The sequence below is a fragment of the Odontesthes bonariensis genome, chromosome 16 (assembly GCF_027942865.1).
Source record: "Odontesthes bonariensis isolate fOdoBon6 chromosome 16, fOdoBon6.hap1, whole genome shotgun sequence".
Lineage (NCBI taxonomy): Eukaryota > Metazoa > Chordata > Actinopteri > Atheriniformes > Atherinopsidae > Odontesthes > Odontesthes bonariensis.
In genome coordinates, this window is record NC_134521.1 from 6139231 (window position 1) to 6161968 (window position 22738).

At 41.7% G+C, this 22738-nt stretch overlaps 1 protein-coding gene across 16 annotated transcripts in view; it reads left to right on the forward strand.

Moving 5' to 3' along the window:
• The window catches only part of nbeaa (neurobeachin a), a 96938-nt gene that overhangs the window by 16426 nt on the left and 57774 nt on the right, over positions 1–22738 (forward strand). For all 16 annotated transcript variants that reach the window (XM_075487521.1, XM_075487524.1, XM_075487523.1 and 13 more), the window contains exons 2-5: positions 11441–11672; positions 15759–15859; positions 20599–20694; positions 20959–21080. In XM_075487521.1, the coding sequence (XP_075343636.1) occupies positions 11441–11672; positions 15759–15859; positions 20599–20694; positions 20959–21080 (551 nt within the window). The remainder of the gene's footprint in view (positions 1–11440; positions 11673–15758; positions 15860–20598; positions 20695–20958; positions 21081–22738) is intronic.

Consider the following 22738-nt stretch of genomic DNA (forward strand, 5'->3'; position numbering starts at 1 on the left):
ATGGTCATCAAGCAATCGGGATGCAGTGTCTAACCCTTACCAGCAGAGGACTCGTTCGCTACACTGTGTGTTCAGGGACAAAGGGAAGTCTCGCGGGAATACGTTCCGCGAACGAGAACACACCTGTGAATGTGAAAGAAGCTGTGTGTGGCGAACGGGAATAAATAAGTTTACCTACTTTTGCTCTTTGCAGGTAAGAAGGGAGGGTTAGAAGGGTGTAATTGATGTGTGAATATGTTATGTGGTATTTTATAATCCCGGTTCGACTTAATGTGATTTTGTTTATAAACGTTACTTGTTCAGCGAACGTAATGTACTGAGGATGGCTGGCCAGTGGTTAGTGTTGGTTGCCTAGCAACCTCGAGCGCCCGTTAAGCTGGAGAATAGTAGTTGATCTGCGCTGCTCATGTGTAGTTTATGATTTAAGAAATAAATAACTTAAAATAGATATATAATTAAAGGTAGGGTAGGAGATCCTGGATTTTGAGTCCAGCGAAGCTGCATTTTGAAAATACACCGGTAAAAAGTCCTAACCCTTTTCTTCACTTTTCCCCCTGAAGGCACGCCTCTAAAGTATATGAACGCGCACGAGCACGAAGGTGCACGAGCGCTGTTCTGACAGCACGCATCGATCGTTGCCGTATTTAGTATTTAGTGTATGCTAACTATACGTTTAATAATGCTAGGTGCTAGCCAAGCTGGCTCTAGTTTAGCTTCCTGCCTAGCTTCTGGACGTGTAATTCGTTCACGGAGCAGGGTACGCGCACAGGGGGGGAGCAGATTGTAGTTTGATAGACGGCATCAGAATCCAATCATCGTTAACGGTCCGTTCACAATGATTGGATACTGTTTTTCCTAGATTGTACGTTCTAGAGGCCACTAAAACTTTTCATATTTGTGTCAAAACTTTTAATTAATTGGTTGCAATGGGGGTGTGAAGAGTATTTCAAGCAATATGTAAAAAAATGTTCCAGAAAAAGATCCCCTACCCCGCCTTTAATTTGGTTAATATGACAATAGCCGCTTTCGGACAGACCGTTCTAAGAAAGTAGTTATCAGAACTACCCTCCTCGAATTTCGTTCTGATAACTATCCTTCCCCAGCGGAACTGTTTCAGTCTGCATTCGCACATGAGTCGGGACCTGATAGGGACTGATGCGCCGCGCGCAGCCGTCTGCTTCAGTGACGTGTTAGCCGTTAGCCGTTTAGCGCTACATTCAAACACAAAACAAAACGGCAAAAGTAAGGAGAGTAGAAAAAACACCACCAAGAAGCTAATATGGAGAGTGGGGAGGCCACTGTGTTTATTGTCTGCATGATGGTGATATTAATCATGGACAATCACATCAGGCGTCTAATATCAGGCTGGAAAAGCTCACAGAGAGAGTCAGGAGATACTTTTTCATTTCATGAAGGAAGAAAGGAGAGCAGAGCGCTGCAGACAAATGAGACTAGTGTAAGTTTAACTTATTAAACACCCGCCGGTTGTGTCAGTGTATGAGTAAACATGGGGCGTAGCTACCGACCACCACACACCTCCGTCAGATCGTTCTATAGAACCATGAAAAGACCCGACCTCGGAGAAGGAGCTAAATAGTTATAGGAACTGAGGGAGAAAGCCCCGAGTTCCTGTATGTCCAAACACGGGAGAAAACGGCCCCGCGGATTAAAAGGTTATTAGAACTGCCAAAGGTTCCTACAGTCCGAAAGCGGCTAATGTTTATGTGGTACTTTATAATCCCAGTTGGACTTTGTGATTTTGGTTATGAACGTTACTTGTTCAGCGAACGTAACGTATTGAGAATGGCTAGCCAGTGGTTAGTGTTGGTTGCCTAGCAACCTCGAGCGCCCGTTAAGCTGGAGAGGAATAGAAGTTGATCTTAAAAGCTCGCGCTGCTCATGTTTAGTTCATGGTTTAAGAAATAGATACATGATTAATTTGGTTAATATGACAATGTTTGGGAGACGTGATTGACTGACTGTGTATTTCAGAAATAAGTTGATATTGAATGTACTTGATGAAACTGGTTTTTGAATAGTGATGTAAAATACATAATTATTTGTTTGGATGTTGGTGCTGATGTTATTAGAGAACGAGAACACACCTGTGAATGTGAAAGAAGCTGTGTGTGGCGAACGGGAATAAATAAGTTTACCTACTTTTGCTCTTTGCAGAACAAAAATCATTACAACAAATTAAATGTGTAGTGGAGGCAGTCTTCACTCTGCACCACGCTACAAATGTCGTTGTGTGCTTTTATGTTTTATGCTTGCCCTTGACAACATTTGCGTCCAATGTTGGGGGTAGGAAAAGGTCCTCTGCTGTGAATTGGAGACTTTATAGGGAGAAAAAGCATCAGATCTGAAATCATATCTTCTCTTAGCCGTTTTTGGAGTTTTTTTTGCCACCAAGCTCTCTCTTTCTGGTTTCTGAAAGTGTTTACAGAAACTGACAAGCTAATTTATGGGAATGCTCAATAGCTTCTTTTTTTCCTTTGATGTATCTACAGATGCACATTAATGCTTATTTTTATGGAAAATATGCTCAGGGTACAGCTCCTGGCGTTGAGAAAACAAAAATGTTGGTGTTTGAATTAGATGAAATTGTAGAGCGTACACTTATTTGCCAGATTTGAAGTAGCAGTTGCTTGATTGGAATTTGTCACCTTTTCTTCGCAGTGCCCTTGACAGGATCACACCAACGGATTGAAAAAAGCCTTCTTTGCCCATGGGCCATAATATTTATGCATAGATGACATTTCCAATATGCTAAATTAAGCCCTGAATTTGTACAAGGACTTAAACACTGTTTATCCAGCATGCCATGACTCTTGCTTATGGTATTAGTTCATGTAAAACACAATTATTAGTAGTTTGATTTGGAATATGATTACTTATAGTCATTTTCAAACGTATTTGCCTGCAAAGTCACATGATAGGTAACACTCATTGTGGAAAACCAGATGTTTCAAACCAACTTCAAAGAGTGAATGTTCTAAATCAAACCTTTGGTTTGGCTTATTTTTCCCTGTATCAGAGAAAGTATTGCACTGAGCTGCTGCATGTGGCTTATGCATGAGCCTGTAATGAACAGAAATCTGCACTTTCCTGATGGAAAAATTTATTCCGTTTGTAAGATAAAAACAATGTTCCTGCTGTGCGGCTTTTTATGGTTTCTGTTGGCAGTTTGAACCTCTCTCTGGGTGTTTTTTGTCTTCTGGCGGAGGCCTAAAAAAGTCTAGTGCACCCACCAGTGTTGTGTTGGTGGAAGATGAAAGGTGGTGCTGTATAGGCCCATTAGTCTCACTCTGTCGCAGAGCAGCTGGATGAAGATCTGTCAGTTTCTCGTGATCCATGATATTTTTTTCTTTGCTGACAGTTAAAAGACATTGTAGTTACGTTTTAAACTTGAGGATTTTGGTCTCTGGTAATGTGGCTAAAGGTTTGTGCTTTTGGAACAGAAACGCGATCTTGGTGACAGTTCTCTCCACAGATTTAAATGAACCCGTGTGATCACATGTTTTGTCGTGTTGATTCTCCGCTGCTTTTTATACTCCTTTGAGGATTCTGCTTTGCTTGCTGCTTTCTCTTTATCAACCATGCTGTGTTTTGCTCACAAAAGAAAGAAATAAGCTTCAGGGTGGGCAGTTCATCCAGTGAATATTGTCCTAATTGTGTCATAAACCGAATTCACTTTTGATTAGTTCACGTGGAGTAGGAGCGTTGGAAAAAAAGCTACCATAAGCTAGCTTTCGCGTACTAGTTTGCGGCCTTAGCATGCTAATGACTAGCACAGGCAGTAGCTAATGCAGTGGGGTTGCTAAATAGTCACATGAGCGCCACCTGTCACCTTTTCATTTTCCAGTGCTGACTTATTAATTACCTGCGCCAACTTATCATTGACCAGATTGGTTGTTTTGATGCTGTCGCTGTGTCATACGTCCATAGAGGAACAAGCCAATTTGTTGAATGCCTTTGAAAGTGATAGAATGTTCCAGATTTTATTGCTATATACAGTGTAAAAAACTCTTGAGTTACTGCAATCTGAAATGAAGTGGTGGCTATCTGCTTCTGTCCTGTACAACACAGGCAGAGCAGTCATGGCAGATTTCCTGCAAACACTTTGTTTGTTGTCACGTTTTGTCAGTTCTATTCACTTCCATCTCTCTGAGGAGGCTTAACTGCCTCATGGGACCTTTATCATCATTGTTCGGAAGTGTATTTTATGGACTCGAGACACGAGACCGTGTCATATATTGTTACTGATGTTACTCTAAATGGCTACCTCGGTCACAAAGTGGCCTGCCTGGTTTGTGCTGGACAAACTACCCTTATATCTATCCCCATCTGTCCCCCCTCATCCATGTGTGGATTTATGTGTTTATTGCTGTAACTGTGTTTCTCTGCGTCCTTCTATAAACAGCTCTGCTGTGATTCTGCAGCATACTTCACTTTTCTCTCTTCATCTCCCTCTTAACTCTAAAGTAAAAACGACACACTCCATACATAGCCGCTCTGAGATAATTCCATACACACTGATAATATTTATTTTGCTGACTGTGTGGATGTGTTGTTGTTGCTCTGAATTTCATGAGTGGGGGCTGTGTCTCGTCTCTGCCATCTGTGCAGACAATGCTGCAAAGGCCCATGGGAAATGCAGTCCGGTGGGCTCGACCCCTCTCGCCCCTGTGTCTGGAGGATGCAATCAGTCAATATGTCATTGTTGATTTCAATCAGAGGGATGGACAGAGGCACACTCACTGCCCTTTTTCAAGTCGAGCCCCCATCCCTAACTTTTTCTTTCTACTGCTCTTTTTCTATCATGCTAACATTTGCTGACATCTTCCAAAGTTAGAAACCAATGTTCTCAACTAATCGTGGTTGCCTATTATCAATCTATCTGATGATTACTTTAAGCACTATTAGTTGCCTTTCTTAGTTTATAAAATGTAAAAAAAAAACAAAAAAAAAGGATATTCAATGTTCAAGGCTACGTGTTTGGGCTCATAGCCACCAAACAAAGAAAGGAAAAAGGCTCGCTTTTGAGAAAGCTAAGTCTCTGAAGGTGACATTTTCGTATTGCTTGTTTCCACCCTCTTTAGTTGTCCAGAACATTGCTATAGCCACCATAAGTTAAAGGACAACTGCATGTAGCTTTAACTCACAGTTATTGTTGCTTAATTATCAACAAAACTGTCATCAATTAATCGGCTGTTTTGCTTCTATGGCAATTCTCACAACACAACAGGCTTTTATTTCATTTTCTTTCAGTCAATATTTACCCTTATTCTAAAGCCAGTGGGTTCGTGTATACAGTATTTTTGTGTAAAGCTTTTGAAAAAAACAAGATTATAGTTCACCCTTTGATTATGAATCTGAGCTGGTGATAACATGAACTGCTGCTCTTATCAATGCAGTTTACCAAAAATGAGGTCATGCAGAAAGCAGAATGTGGATTATTGAGCGTTTAGTGGCCAGTTTAGCTCCAGCATAATCCATATCTTTGCAGAGATTTGCTATGGTCATCAGCTGTGCACTAAACCCTCCACTGCACATTGTAAAGCTGCAGGCAATAAAATTGCTCTGCCGTCCTGATAAGAAAAGCACAAGAGCATTCATCCTCACTTTATTTTTCACTCAATCTTCCCTGTTCAATCTCACAAATACACCGTTTTTCATCTGTTTTGTGTTTAGTGCTGCTTTCTCATGCCCCTCTGCGGTCCACACTGTCCATTCTCTTGTTTGCTTTTTCTCTCTTTCATCTCCCACTCTTTTGCCCTTTTTTTTTTCCCCCTTCACTCTCCTTCAATTTTGCTCTCCTGTGCTCTGATGAGCGCTCTTGGTGAAGCGTTAAGTGTATAATCTGTGATCTCATGTCTAGATGGGCCTCTCGTCTCCCCTCACTCCGCACACAAAGGGGCTGAATGGCTGCGACTCACTCAGGGGACACAAATGAGTAATGAGCCACACGCACTCACACGCGCACACGCCGAACAAACACGTAGACGCGGCCGCACCTCTCCAGCGCTCTCCCAGGGGCTTTGAAGTTGCATATTGATGATGCCAGTTCTAAAAGCTCAATTGAACGTGCAGAAACAGAGGAGGCGGCTATTGACCATCCACTCACCTCTCTGACCTGTCATCTCTGATGGCCGTAACGAGCAACAGGTGCCTCCTTTGACAGGGTTGGCCTTGATATAGTCATCCAATGTTAAACACTCGGTCAAAGTAATCATCAGCTTAATCGCTTGTTTGATGTGTCATCAGAGCACTTCATAATGGGCGGCGGTGGGTCTGACGGTTTTTGTTTTTAATTTCATAATTACTATTGTGAATAATGTATCAGCCCTCTGGAAACATATGAAATCAGCTAAAGGATCTCAATTAGAAAAAGCTATGTAAACAAGGAAGAGAATAACATCGAACCCAAAAGAGAAATAAAAGGGGAAAAGACTTTAAGATGTGGTAAATATCGTCAGGCAGATCCAGGTCAAGACATTTTGACATATCATTTGAAGAAAACCACAAATGATGACCGACTTCCAATGTCGAAGTGAAAATATATTATGCTTTCTTTGGATCTTTTTTTGTGTGCATATAAAAGGTCTGCAAACTCCACCACCAAGGAAGTTATTTTCTGCCACACATGACTGTCATTACATTCATAGAAACATTACATTTATTGTTCAAATTGTTGTGTTAGCTTGACTAAAAACAAACTAATACACCAAGAGAATGCGGTTGAGTTGAATTACTCCCACGTGTAAACAGTCAGTTGGACTCCAGCTGGCCCAGCAGATGCTCCGCAGATCCTTCTAACATCATGGAGAAGTAATTTGTTAAAAAAATAAATACATACAAACGCATACAACAATTGCTAAATGTAGTCCCATTCACCACTCTGTATGGATCCAGTTCAGGACTGTTTCAGACAGAAGGTGACGAGAGATTCTTTAAAGTAGAATATAAAAAGATTTCCCCTTTAACAGGTGAAATATGTCCACTTATTGTTATGAATGCGCACGATATTGGCTCTTTACTTGGTTTACTCGGATACCTAAATGGAACAAAGACATAGCTAATCTAGTAATAACAGCTGTTATTTGCCTCATGGTAAATCTAAGGACAGTTATGGAGCTGAATCAGACAACATTTTATGTTTTAGTCCTTGATTGTCTCATATAGCTCAGGACTCTCACATTGAATTGCACAAAGCACGACATGATAATGAATAAAAATCATCTGAAACTTTTTGAGTTTAGTGTCGAGTTTATGCTGCTTGATGCATGAAGGTTGTTGATTGAGTTTGTGTACTTTACTTTGCTTTTTTTTTCTTTATGTAGAAAGCTTTTGAAAGTAGCATTCAGTGTAGGGGTTGGAGAGGCTTGAAATGGCTTCATTTTATTCATGTCTCCCTATGAGCAATGACAGCCACCCAGATTGACATTAAAAGGGACCCAGGCCATCATTCATTTTAGTTTTTTACGCTGTTACTCGTGCAGCTGGGACTTGTCTTTGCTTCAAAGGGCCAGTTGCCCTTGGAGAAAAACCCAGGCCTGTTTTAGAGCCGTATAGCTGCTGAACGAGGCTCAGATGGACTGAGGGGAGTGTTTGTTTTACCAGCCTTTCATGAGAGCTAAATTTTGGCTGGTAGAGCCTGCTCATCTAAGCTCTTTGTGGTGTGAAGACGGTCCTGGCACTCACCTCCAACCCCCCTCACACAGTCAGATGGATGCCAACCTTAGTGCCAGCACCCTTCAGGGTCTGAATGAGCAGCGATGTAAAGCTGGTAAGGACAGAATTAGAAACCGGGAATAAGGTAGCACATTTCTAAGTATAAATCACAGTCATGAAGTGAAAAAAGTGAGACTGTGGCAGATCGACCTCTCTCAAGCTCAGGAATACTCGACAATATGAAGAGATTAGTCATCAGTGATTAGCCCAGTGGCAGATATTCTCATATTGTCGACAGCCACTGAATGTGTTTCAAGGTTAAATACAATATATGCAAACCTCTGAATTGCATAGTAGGCATAAAACATGCTAACTCATCTTCATATGCACCAGCTCACAACTCTAGTTTACCTGTCAGATGTTCTAAGAACCCCCTGGAATGTCAATCGTGGGAAATAGGTTGTTACTCCCTTAGCAAGTGGTTGACAACAGCCTGTTTGACTCAGCAGCTGGTTTCCTTGCTTGTGGTTTGTGTGTGTGTGTGTGTGTGTGTGCGTGTGAATGGAACATAGAGGCATAAGTGGTACGCTTTGGGAGCAATCATTGTCATAATGCTGCCAAAACAAACGTCTTCAACCGGTTGCCAAGAAAACAGTGAGGTCAGTGCCTCAGAGGAAAGAAGGGGTTAGCTCTGCCAGGCCCCTTTATCCGGAGGCATGTAGCTTAATGCACGTGCCCGTATACGTTTGTGTCCTTTCACCAAAAAGGGTAGGTGTCAAGAGAGTAAAGGCATCTTGTTCGTGCCCGCTGATGTGAAAACTTGAACATATGTGAGAGTTTTCCCGTGATGGGTCTGAGCTGACATTTTGCAGAGTGGGGTGAAAAGAGAGATTGAAGGTTACGGGTGTTTATGCACAAGAATCATGTTCCCTCGTAAAACTAATTAGTAGTCTTTTGTTGCTGTGCATGATGGCGATGGTGCTTGAGTGCATTCAAGTGTGCTTAGGGTCTCTGTGATCAGCCTTATTGCTATTTATACATCAGTTTAGCAGCCCATTTACGGAAAAAAAAAGAGGCTCAAACATCTATCACTTTTATTGTAGCCAACAGAAATGGAGTACATATATTTGATGTGAATATTTTCACATTGAAAAATGTGGTCTTCTTCACCGATCCCTCTCTCTCTCTTCCTTTTTGTCTGTTGTTTGAAGTTGCTCTTGGCAGTGTCACCCAGGTTTTATATCGCCTTTCCAAGCGTGCCTTTTGCTGGGGCAGAGATAATAATTAAAGAGGCCCCTCCTTCTTTTCCCTTCCACTATGCTTTTGGCTGTCACGCTGTTTGGCTGTATTGTTGAGACTCATTTTGTTGCAGTCGTTTGCATCACCCCTCTCATCTTGCTGTAATATTCCGAATGGGAAGAGTAAGTGGAGAGAGATTACGCTTGTGCTGTACATGTGTAGGTTTGCCCCAGGGATGTGTGCATATCTGTGTTCGAGTTGCTTCGTACCTGCGAGCGAGTTTCTACAAAAGATATCAGCGCCGTTTCCCTTGTATATTGAGAATCTTCAGATAGAAGTGTTGTGATGAAGTGTAGATGTGGCAGGACGCAGTGGTCCCCAGTGAGCTCTGTAATTGGGAACCTCGGAGGAGTTGGGGAAAATACAATGCGGGGTGAATTAAATTCTTTCTCCTTATTATTCCGTACCTCATTCTCTGTAATCTGTGCTAATGCATTCACAAAGTGCCGTGGATCAATTCACTTCGCTGACAGAAGGAAAGGAGAGACACAAGGACAGAATGAAAGAGAAAAAGGAAGCCGTTGGTCTAATTGAAAAGAAAGGGATGGGAGGCAGGTAGACAACCAAGGAGAGCCCGAGGTCTAAAAACTGATCAATGAAGGTCATGTTCTTGAAACACAAGGAGAGTAAACATGACTTGACAAGGCTAACCACTGATGTTGAAGATCTCACGGTGCTTGAGACCTCGAACCTTCAATAGGGCAACATGTTATGAAGGTTTGCTAATATTTGTCTTTTTGGCAATGTTACATAATGCAGTAAGATTTTTTTTTTATTTCTAAGTAAGAAGGTATACGGGTGCCATGTTCCAATGTCCTTTGATTTTTATTTGATTTCTTTCTGGCCTGAAAAACCTATTAGTAGAGTGATTTCTGATTGCTCAGATTAAAAAAACAAAACAAAACTGATTATATTCCATACGAACTTAGTCCAAAATGCTTGATTTATTATTTTTAATAAAAGGCACGAAAACCCATGCTTTAGTAGATTGTAAGAACCCAATTTGCAGCACACACACCTGTGTTTTCACAATCTCAAATCCACTTAAAAATGACGCAACCTTCCCGCTGATATCCCTTCATGTAATGCCAGCATACACAAGGGTCCAGTCAGGAATAGCCTGATAAAGAAGAGAACATTTTTTGGCAGGTGAGATGACAGCAAAGTTAGAGGAGATTGGACCGAGGCTTTGCTTTTTATTCTGGGAGCTAAAAAGGGGGTTGACAATCAAAGAAAAACACGCAGCTTGGGAGTATGTGGCTGCTGCAGTGAGTAGGGTGTGCTCAAAAGAGCTGTGGCCCATATCAGAAAGCATTGGTCTGACCTTAGTCTAAGAGAGGAAAGGAGAAAAAACACAATAGCCATACACAACAGTTTAACTCTGGCACTCAGAGGGGTTCCTCACACCTTTAGTAACTGTTCAGAGCCATGGACAGTTCCCCACTGATAAAGGTTTTTTTTATTTTAAAGGTTTGTCAGAATTTCGATTTAAATTATCATTACGTGAATAAAAAAGATAAAAATGAAAAAAATCTGTTAAAATAATCTCTTCAGTGATATCACAGATTTATAATTTTTTCATTTAGAAGTTGTTAACCCTTTACTCTTTACCGGCTGGTTTGTCCATTCTTATTATTCTTTTTTTTCTGACTACAGTTACAGTCGTTATAAAATTGATCTTACAAGGTTCTCCTAATCTATTTCATGTTGCTGTTCCATCTGATTTAATAACCTCAATGGGGCTCTTTTAGCTTGCTGGTTACCGTGGTTACCGTTTCCTGGACAGTGTAGTAAGCTACGGACGAACTGTGTGGGTATGCTAAGGTGCTTGTGCGGCGCATGAGTGAATGTGAATGCCCAGTCATACGAAAGCTGTACTTTCACGAGTAATTATGGTGCTTTAGCCATTAAGAGACGGAACATTTGCACTCGATTTGAAAAGTGTGGTATCATCTGACTAATGCCATCTGAGAGGACTGAGATGTGTATTAATCACTGCATGTGTGAATCCGAATGTGCTTGCCTGCTGTTGTGTGTGTGTGTGTGTGTGTGTGTGTGTGTGTGTGTGTGTGTGTGTGAGGAAGCAGAGGGGGCCATTTTTACGCTGGCTGCATGTCGAGAGCAATGGTGGTTCACAGAGGAGAGTGCTGGTGTCCTCATATTAGAGGAGAAAGGAGGAGGTGGTGTGTTTGTGTGTCCAGATGAAGGACGTTTGTTTGTTGCAGTGTGCCCCCCCCCTCCCCCCGGCAAAAGAAATGGTTTCCTAACCGCAATCAGCATCCATCAGAAGCCAGGCTTACCTCTCCTGATGACAAACGTTTAAATGCTGCACTAAAAGCTTCACTCTTTTTGTTCTCTCTTTCCACCTTCTCCGTTCCCCTCCCTCCCCCTCTTTACGTCCACTGTCTCCCTTCCTTAACTTTGCTTTTGTCCTCTTCTTTCTACCTCTCCATCACCCTCCCCCCAGCTGGTGGGCGGCGAGTTTGACCTGGAGATGAACTTCATCATCCAGGAGGCGGAGAGCATCGGCTGCATGGTGGAGCTGCTGTCCCACTGTGAGGTGACGTGCCAGGCTGAGATCTGGAGCATGTTTACCGCCATACTGCGCAAGAGCGTGCGCAACCTGCAAACCAGCACCGAGGTCGGCCTCATCCAGCAGGTGCTGCTCAAAATGAGCACTGTGGACGACATGATTGCAGGTGAGCTGGTCCGCTCCGCTTTCTTTTGAGCATGTGGTGGAATATGTGGGAGCTCATAATGAGCATTGACAGGAAAAAGAAATTCATGTGTAATATTCTTTCATCAGTATACAGCATATTGGGTTAAGGATTACAGGCAATTAATTATTTTCAAATGAAAATGTAATTTTAGTGCTTTTAAGCCATGTTGAGTCACTTTTAAATGCCAGAGCACTAATTAGTTGCTCATTCTAATTAGATTAGATTACTGTGACTAAAAACTCCTAACTACCTACATTACCAAGTGACCTGCAGAGATATGTAGATGGTGTACTTCTGTCTTACTAGATATGAACATGCCTTTGCAATTCCTTGCACATTTTGGTGACAATGTCACAGTACATTTACTTTGAAAATGCTGACTCTACCTCATTAAATTGCCTATTTTATGGTATATAATCTGACACTGGAGGAAACAGACAGGAATGACAGATGCAGTTATTCCATCACAGCACTTTGTGAATGAATATTTTTCCAAATAAACAGTTAAAGGCCTACAGAAAGGTGATTTTTTTTTTTGCACAAAACTGAAATGGCAGATCGATTCCTTATATACCATGGAATTGTTTTATGATTTTAAAATAATTTTAGGTCCCTGGATAGTCCTGATTAGACCCAATAAACTATCACCACTTTTGATTCGAATTTTGGCAAACCGACGACAGGTGCGTGACGTCACGAGTGCAATAAACAATAAACATGTCTGATACCAGTAGTTCCAGTAGCGAAGCCAGCAGTTTGCCAGACCTGGACAGCTTCTTCACGGCAAATTTCGATGTGTGCCGCAGGACGTCGCTTGGAAATATAAAACGTTGGGTTCAGTGCAGTTTTTATTGCAAGTAGATGTACGAAGTGCGTGTGTTGCCCTCAGCAGCTCACACCACCGGGGACAGAGGAAGCAGAGAGACCCGCGGTCGGACAGGAATTCACCTGGCAGAGAGTGTGGAAATCAGCCGGCAGAGCGATCATGTCCACGTCGGGGCTCTTGATTATCGCTCTGCCGGCTGATTTCAGGGCAACCATCCCGCGGTGTGTCCGCTCTCCGCCAGGTGGATTCCCCCTGAGTGTCCGCACCGCAGGGAGCTGAACACGGCGGGATGGCTCCGGCTGATTTCACCAGAGAGGAGGCAGGCGGACAGGGAGGCACAGACACAGGACCGCGGGTCTCTCTGCTTCCTCTGTCCCCGCAACATTTGAAACTTTTCAGGTGAGAAAGTAGTCGTTTAGATCCCCAACGTGTTGAAAACCTGACAAAATACCGGCTGTTTACCATTTTGTTCCGACGAATTCGGCGCTGCTAAAGCTAGCCGCATTGAGCAACGCACTTCCGGTTATTTTGACAAAATAAAATACCCGTTGCTTTTTATCATAGGGAAAACAGGAAGTGAACCTACCCTCGTTGTAGCTAGCTTGAAACTGCCGTTTTGACAGGAAATGACGGTATGCCGGGTTGCCGCCGTCCTGCAGCGCTTCTGTCTTCTGACAAAGTCGCTAAATTGGCAACACAAAAGGAAAAACCATTGCACTTGTGACGTCGCACGGAAGCCCCGCCCCCAGTCTGCAACTCCAGGAAGGTTTCCTAGCGGCAAATTCAAAATTGCAAATTTCATGCGTTTATGAAATGTTTTGGTGTAGAGTCCAATGATCATTATTGTTCTTCTGTGTATGTATTATCATTGTGTATTGGGTGTAGTGTCAGCTTTCTGTAGGCCTTTAAATAAGCTGTACAGGGGGGCTCACTGCATTATGGCTAACATGCTGAAGAGATTAGAAAGAAATGTGACTCCACAGTTGATGTCAGCAGCATCTCCAGCTTTAGATAACCAGCAACAGGCTTATCATTTTTCCCTTCTCGTGGCAGCTTTAGCCAGGATGAAAGGAAGCTTCCGTTTTGAGGCCTGTGGCATCGTCGTTGTTTGTGAAGCTGCTCTGAGCTTGCAGCCGCTTCGGTACATTTGAAGTAAAGTTCTTCACTGTTGACACACACACACTCATCACCATGGCTCAATTTGCATTCGAAGTTGTGTTTTTGTTCTTTTCATTTTCAAATTTCTAGTACGATTACATCCACAAAGTAAACATCGTCCTCTCTGACATCTTATTAGCCTAATAAGAACATGTGCCGTGTTCCAGTATGACTAGCGATTTATAACTTGAATTACAAAATTAGTTACTGGTTAAAACAAAAAAGTTGGATCATTATTAACTATTAAGGAGTCATTAATATAGTAACCATGTAAAAGGATGAAACAATATATTCTTATATATACTATATATATATATATATAAACTTGATCTACAGTGCACGCAGAAAGATGATAGACCCTCTTAAACTTACCTCATTTTGTTACGTTTCAGACAATCTTTGGAATTAATTAAATTAATTTGTCCTCTACACACAGCGTTTTTGTAAATCTGTTGAAAATAAATCAATTAAATATCCCATTTACACGCAGACCGTCCATTACATCTGTCAGCGAAGGTGCTTTCTGCAACTTGAAAGCACACGATGAGCGTTCATCTTTCTAAAACCCAAACAATATGAACCACCATTTTTCCCAACTGGCCTTGCAGCTGAACTGAGTGATCAGGGATGAAAGGCCTTTGACGTGTGTGAGTGAGTGTTCAAAAACATCCCTAAGAACCTCCATTGCAGCAAAAGTGGACAAATTACCCTACTGTGTTTCTCACTTTGTGTACAGGGCTTTATTGCAGAACAGCACCTACACAGTCATCTCTTTGCATGTTCATATTGACCCTGACTTTCCTTTATTGATGCCTCAGCATGCATACCCCCACTCCCACCCCACTCGTCCTCTTTGTCCTACCTATCACCAGAGGATATTGTGTTTTATATCTTCTTTGACTTATTACTGCTCTCAGCAGCAGAGTATATGTTGCTTTAATCAATTTAATGCCACCTCCTTTGAACCATGATTCCGACTCTTTCCTAAAACTATTTAAAATGACCTACATGGATTGATCGCACTAAAAACAGAGCTTGGAGGTTTTGAATCTGGGACATTGTGTGTGGCATTTTTTTCTTCTCATTCCAAGCGCCTCGGTGAGCGAGCACTCTCCTTTTATTCCCAGTCGCTTGGTTCTGGTTAATGAAATATTGTGGGGAGAGTCTATTCATATTTAGCTGGCGTAATGGGAAAGAAGAGCCTCTCTAAGCAGATTGCCTCACTCTGAGAGGGCTGTGCTGCACCTCTACACTCATCTGTTATAAGTCAATGGAGCAGGGAGGATGTCAAAATTTGCCGCATAGTGGTACTGATAAGCTTAGTTATTTAGATGGTATGAAATTGATTAAATCTTTGGTTTTGTAAATTCATGGTGTAAATGTAATGGTCAATATGATGCTAGGGCCAATGAGCAGCTTCTAAAGCTGTGTATACAACTAATGATCACTGGACTGGCCTAACAGGGTCTTTTTTGGTTTATATTTCTGTTTTGGCCCAAGGTCCAAGTCAACAGATTATAGAACAGAATTAGGTTTACTATGTCCTCCTGATTCCACTCTTTAAAAAAAAGTCCTGGATATAATTGGGTAATATGATAATGAGTCCAGCACCACCTCAGTATGTTTTAATCCTTGTCCGTCTCTTTTAAATGGGATTTTATGAATACAGTGTATAATTATTAATTGTCATTTATTTATTTTTCACTTGTCAAAAGGCCTCGAATACCAAGTATGTTGCACATAGCTAATTAACTCATTTGCACTTGTTTTGCCACAATAACAACCTTTGTTGTATTAAGTCACGCTGAGCACCTTCGGCTCGGCTCGAGATCCAACGTGTGTTTTGTTTACCACGGAGGAGCTTTGAGTGTGAGCGCCGTTGAAAGTTGACTGCACTGAATGATAAATTGCCCAACACTCACAGTCTACTAGCTGTCTCTGTCTTATGACCTCATCATGTTTTATCAGAGAAATGTCACGACAGTCCCTTCCAAACGCTGACTCACAAAGACGCTCGTGAGACTGTGCACGTTTGCCGCCGCCGTCTTACACTCCCTTTCTGCTCGTGTGTGTTTTCTCAGACCTCTTGGTGGACATGCTGGGAGTCATGGCCAGTTACAGCATCACAGTCAAAGAGCTGAAGCTGCTCTTCAGTATGCTGCGGGGAGACAATGGCATCTGGGTAAGTTAGTGGTGATTTAAAAAGACCCTCTGACGTAAGGAATGATAGTTTCAGATGTTTGTACGTGGGTAGTGTTATCAGAAAAGGTATATTTTTGTTTGAAATACACATCTACTGCACTCTGTCCACTAACTGGTGTTTTTCAAGAGCTTGATTGCAAACATTGAACCGCCCATATTTTACATATTTACAGTTCTTGAATTTATTGTGGTGGGAAAAGAAGTGGCTGCCCTTCCAGGGGCCTCACTCTTCGACAATTCATACAATTTCACAATGACCTTGATAAGTGAAGGAAGAAAGCTGCATTGCAAATAACACATTTCAAGAAGTTCACGAGTGTTGTTTTCTGTAAGAGAGAATAAGAGTCTGGGTTGTGCACCTTTGTCTTGCATTGATGACATGTTTTTATATGTCATCAATGAATGGTGAAGGAAGAAAGTCACAAATAAGGAATACATTTGTGACCATTCATTGAAAAATAACCTAATCTGCCCTTCGATAGAACTGTAGAAGACGCTTCAGTTGAATCCCCACTGTCGGCTCAGGTGGCAGCAGACTAACACATAATCAGAAAATCCCCAGATTATTGTGGACTGTTTGACAGCAGCTGGTATTCATGAGCAACTTTTTGGATTTTCTCCATAAGACACAGACATGTGATACTGTTAAAACTTTGTCTGCAAGGATTATTTTGTCATTTTACAACTCAATTCCATTAAGGCGAGGATAGTGCGCAAAATGTAAATGAAAACAAATGCGATGATGAAAAAATTATAGTCCATTCACAATATAACACGTAACTACATAAAATGTTGAAAGTGGGACTCTAGCTGCTCAACAGTACTGGGTCTTCTTCATCATATTTTGAATTTCATGATGCACCACATTTTGTTTCAGTTTGTTAAAGGTCTGGATTACAGGCAGGCCAGTCCAGCACCCGGTCTTTTCTACTACAAAGTAATGCTGCTGTAATAGATGCACTGTTTAGCACTGTCTTACTGAAATATATAGGGCCTTCACTGAAAATGATGTATTATGTGTGGGAGCCTTGGTTGCTGTGAAACATTCATATACCTTTCAGCACATGATGCTTTTCCACATGCGCTAGTTGCTAGTTTTATAGGCACCAATGCACCCCCATACCTGGAAAGATGCAGGCTTTTTAACTGAAAGCTGCCCGGTCCCTCGGCTCTTTAGTCTGGCGGATGCAGAATCCATGATTTTCTCCAAAAAGATTTTCAAATTTGAACGGATGTGGCCACAGAACAATTTTCCACTTTACCTCAGTCCATTTCGATGAAAGTTTTTGTGGATGGCATGACAAACTGGGTTCATATTCAGTGATTTCCAGAAGTGTTCCTGAGCCGGTGCAGTGATTTCCGTGACCGAATCACATCCGTTTTAAATACAGTTCCGGCCGAGAGCGCAAAGATCATGGACAATAAATACTGGCTTTCGGATGTGTCCTTGCGAACAGATTCTGATAAACTTTTGATGATATATTCTACTGTCGATGATGGAATATCCAATCTCTTTGCAGTTTCTATAGTGGGGCACATAATTCTTAAATTATTCCACAATTTGTAGACTTCCCAGAGGCTCGGCCTCTCTTGGTGCTCTTTTTATACCCAGCCATGTTACTGACTGTTTGCCAGTTAAACTAATGGGTTGCATCATGGTCCTCAAGCTGTTTCTTTTGAGTACCACTTATTTTTTCAACATTTGCTGCTCTGTCCTGACACTTTGGAGACGTGTTGCTGCCATCAAATTTAAGATGTGCTAATGCGTGCCATGAAATAGTAAAATGTCTCACTTTCAGCATTTAATGTGAACAGAATATTTTTATGAGATTTTCAAGTCGTTGCATTTTGTTTCTTAATGAAACTGGTTTGTAAAATGACAAAATAATCATTGTAGAAGTGTTTTTGTGTATTTTAATCAGGAGCTTAAGGTTTTAACAGCATAATATGTCTGTGTGTTACAGAGAAATATAGTTACTCATGAATACCAGCTCCTGGCAAAATATTGTAAAATGGTTTTATTACTAAATGTTCTGGGTTTTTTTTTCCCGCCCTTTCTAAAAAGCTATTATCGTACAATTAACTGTTGTGGAAGCTTAATGTATTGAATATGAAATTAATCATACTGCATTTGTTTGCGGTGTCATTTGTTTAAATGCCACTTAATGGGGGTGATTGTGCTAATAGACTAGATTAACATGGGATGTGTGTGTATTTTTGTGGATTGATTTCTGCGTTTGATATGAAGACGAGGGCAATTTGTGTTTTTTTTTTCTCTTTTGATTTACTTTATCAACGCAACAAATGACTAATTGTGTTCCTGCAGTAAGGGCAGCAGTCTCTATATATGCAACCACCATTTTCAGGGTTCTAGCTAGGATAAAATTATAGCGTAGTGGTGTAGGTGAGGGAGCGAAGCGACCAAGCCCGGGGGGGGGGGGGGGGTGACCCCCCCTTCCGCGATGCCGAGATTTTGGAAATTTAAGGTGAAAATTTGCCATTCTAGGGGTATCCAAAGGGAGAAATTGTACTTTAAAAACAATAAAGTCTTAATGGGAGATGTTCCCATCTTTGCTTTTGGCAGTGTGTTACCTTCATAACGGACCTTGTCAGAAGACATTACATTACACTTAGCTGACGCTTTTTATCCAAAGCGACTTACAGCTATTTAGATACAGGGTATTGGTTACAGCCCCTGGAGCAATGTGGGGTTAGGTGCCTTGCTCAAGGGCACTTCAGCCATGGATAGAGGTGTAGGGAGAGGTAATGGCGGGATTGACATTAAAACTTAGACATAACCAGGAATAGAGATTAAAATTTTTTTTTATTAAAGTAACACACTTTTCAGTTATCCTGATGACAGACAAACAAACAGACAGACAGACAAACCAACGTAACCAAAAACATAACCTCCTTGACAGAGGTAAAAACGCACACTCTTTACTTCAGCTGCTGCGAGCCGCTGAGCGCCTACTGTTTCGTCTGCAGTTGCACTAACTACTGCGCAACCTTTCTTGGCTGTCATCGTCAAAAACAGTAGGGTAAAGCTTAGGTATGACAACAAGTAGGACAGAGAAAGAGACAGAGCATTTGTGGTTGCTTTATTCCACCATCTTTCGTGGAGAGGACTGTTTTTTGTTCTTTTCTCGAGTGCCAAGTCAACTGCACGTTCAGCTTAAATGATAACCTGATCAGCTCATCACATATTGTATGTAAGAAGCTTTGAAAAAGTTTTTGCTTACTTCAAATAGGGACGGGTTAAAATAGGCTACAGCTATTCTAACATGATTTCTGCCGAATCCCGTTACGTGTGCGCTTCTGCGTGTGTGGGTAACCATGGCTACGGAGCACTCTTACCAGAGATTCTAGGAGCCGCGGAAGCGGAGTGCCTCTGCCTGGAGCTACAGTTTCGTCTTCGGTTGTACTGACAGGCAGCGCAACCTTTCTTGGCTGCCATCGCGAAAAAATGTGTCAAGTTTGTCAGAAAGGTGAAAATGGCATTGATCTGGCGTTATTGTACAAATAAATACAGACAAAATTATGGCGTAGCGGGCTGCGACGCAAGTTTGCGCTAGCTAGAACCCTGATTCCTAACCACAGAGCAGCTCGACTGAACTGAATACTTAGCTCGAGGGCTCTCGTTTTTTCTTCACTACCACATTTCCTCATCTTAAACTCTGCCATACGAACCTGTGTTATCCTGGACTGCTATTAGGCATTTTATTTGGTTATGCGGGCTTGATATGCTTTGCTTATAAGTACAAAATAGTTGATCAGGCTTTGTCCCTCAATGAAACAAATATGAAACTCTTTTGCATCTGATTAAGTCAGGCTTTCCAACTAAACATGCGTACACTATTTATTGCATAATTTTTAGCTTTAATTATCCAGTGAAACTGATCTCCACAGTTGTTTACTTTCAGAGCAGTCCCAGTACCTGTTAATGAGATTATTTCTGAACTGAGAGTTAGGAGTGATAAGTGCATGCTCAGCTTTGCTACTGTTGTTCTAATCTTAACTACTCCCCGTAGAACCTTACTGATTACCTCATCTTGCACTCACTTGCTGCATTTTCTAGGAAATTACATATTCCAAGACACCACTAGGAATTCCTACAAAATTACTTTTTTTTTCGTTTTTCATTGGCCAAATCTTGGTTTATAAGTGAAATACAGTAGATGAAAAATCATATAAACACTTTTAAACATCCTGTTTAACCTCATGTCGACTTCTCCTTTAATGTCCTTAGCCACTGTAGGGTTATTGAGGTGTACAGAATGTGTGATGGCTTGGTTTTCACTAACTAATGCTCCTGTCCCACCTCGTCAATATCTCCTCTACTCAGGCTCCAGCACAACCTCCATCAACAACCTCTGGTCCCTGATCAGTGGTCCATACCTTCAGTCATCTCTCTTTACGCCTTCTATCCAATAACTATCAGCAACCCATCCACCTTGCCCCTATTTCCCTGTTCATTCCAATTCCTCCTCCCCCAGCAGCCCTCTCTAGAGACAGATCGATTAAGGGTCGCCATGGTATTGAAAGGGTTGTTGTCGGGGGAAGGTAGAGGTGATTGAAGACTTATTGATCGATTGTGGTGGAGATGTGATGTCACACCATTTTTTTTTCCTTTATCAGAGGCTCTCCAGTCTGCCTCAGATAGGCGGCATCTGTCACATAGTAACGACAGTTGCTCTCTCCTGTCCTGTCCTCTTCCAGCCAAGACATGCCATCAAGCTCTTGTCTGTGTTGAACCAGATGCCTCAGAGACATGGTCCTGATACCTTCTTCAACTTCCCAGGACGCAGTGCTGCGGTGAGACTGACGACTTAAAACACACACATACACTCATCTACAGCACCTACATTGTAAAGAAATTATACAAATATATTCTTTGTGCGCCCAAATTGCTTTAGAGACTTTCATGCGATCCATCTTTACAGTCAGTCAGCAGCACATATTTATGAGCACTGTACACCACCAGCATGAGAAGTCATATGATGAACATGAAATAACGGCTACCAGTTCAATGTTTTTCACCTTTGCAAGAGTTGCTCTGATGTGCGTATCCTCTCCCAGGCTATAGCATTGCCACCAATTGCGAAATGGCCGTATCAGAATGGATTCACTATCAACACTTGGTTCAGACAGGATCCACTCAACAACATCAATGTGGATAAAGACAAACCATACCTCTATTGGTAAGTATTTCACCATTCATCTCTACATTAACAGGAAATAAAACAAAACCCTTTGTACTGATACACTGGACTGAAAAAACGTGTTTCTTTTCCCTGTTTTGCTAAACTTCTAACATCAACACGTTTGCATTGGGCAGTGACGGAGGAGTTTATTGAAGAATGGGATTCAAAAATGGTTTACATCAGGTTTTTGGGTCAGTCCATGATAAAACAAAAGGGGTTTCTTGGAAGGCTCCAAATGTTCTGGTTAAAAAAAAAAAAAAAAATATGACTGTAGAAAATCCTGAAATTTCAGCATCTCTACTGACAACAGCCTTGAAGTGTCTTTTCAAGTTTTTTTTATAAACTTGCCTGTTATATTGCTGTTGATACGACTAAAAAAAATTCTCACAATTCTCACAGCTGAATAAATTAATAAAGCAAGCTCACGCATCTTTCTACTGTATGCCAATATGTGTTGTGAATATCACAAGACTTTGTCTTTTTTAATCCTGGGAGTGATAATGTATTCATTTAGATTTATACTATTTAGTCAAATATGCATCCTGGCCACAGATGTCGAGCAGAAGATCTATTTTACTAGTTTTCAGTCATTTCTTCCTGAATATGAAATGCAGTATCACTTTTGCTCAAGTTTTTTCTTCCTTTTTGGCTGAAGCCCTTCAGATAATGAAATCTTAACTCATCAGACCGAAGGACATGAACACTAAGTAAACAGATAAGTGAATTCGAAGAAAACTTTGAATGTCAATACGCTTCATTGTGAGTGTACAGTTAGATGAATGCCTCAGATGAATGCGGTGGAACTCTGTACCTCGCTGGACTCACTGTCAGTGTTGTAAGTGCAGGCCGTTAGCCAGCGTGAAGCTTCATTAGCTTTGACCTTTTGTTTAATTGAACTCCTTTACCTCACTGCTCGGCCTCTTCTCTCCACCTCTTCACTCCTTGATGTTAACTAGCAGCATCCTCCCTGCACCTCCCCCCCTAACTGAGTCAAAGACTCATTACTGACAGGAAGATTCAATGAGCTCGTCTCATGCAGGAAGGATAACATGGAAGTGAATATGCTTGAGATACCATCGGAGAGATGAGCTGTAATCACATAAAGTGTTAGGATGTAATCCTGTTTCCTTAGTAACCGTTTGTCAGGTTGTCATGGTAAGTAAGGTGCAAGAAAGGGAGGGCACCCTCGTCTTTTTTTGGTCCAGGTCTTATCATCCTCCCCCAGATGCAGCTACTACTCAAGTTGCATGTCTAATACTGGCCTCCACAGCTGTATGAAGGCCCTGATAACACACTTTAATGCCCTCCTAATGTGTAGCAGGGATTCACTTGAGAGGGATTTATATCTGCTCTCTGGCTCTGCTGTGTGCGTGATCCTTCTGGACCTTTTTTTAGAAGTGAAATGCGTCTTAGCTGTGAGACTGTGTGTTTTACGTGGATGCTACGAGTGTGGGAAGAGAAACATTGTGGGCGAAAAATGGAGGGAAGGGGATTAATAGTGTTTCTCACAAACCTGTGATGTGGGACCCCTGGTGATGCTGCAAAGAAAGCACTTTGAAATTCAGCTTTTTGTGACTGGCACTTGCTTTGATAATGTGATATGCGGATGGGTGTGAAAGGTGCCCTGCTTGTTTATTGGTAGACAGGATTGAAAT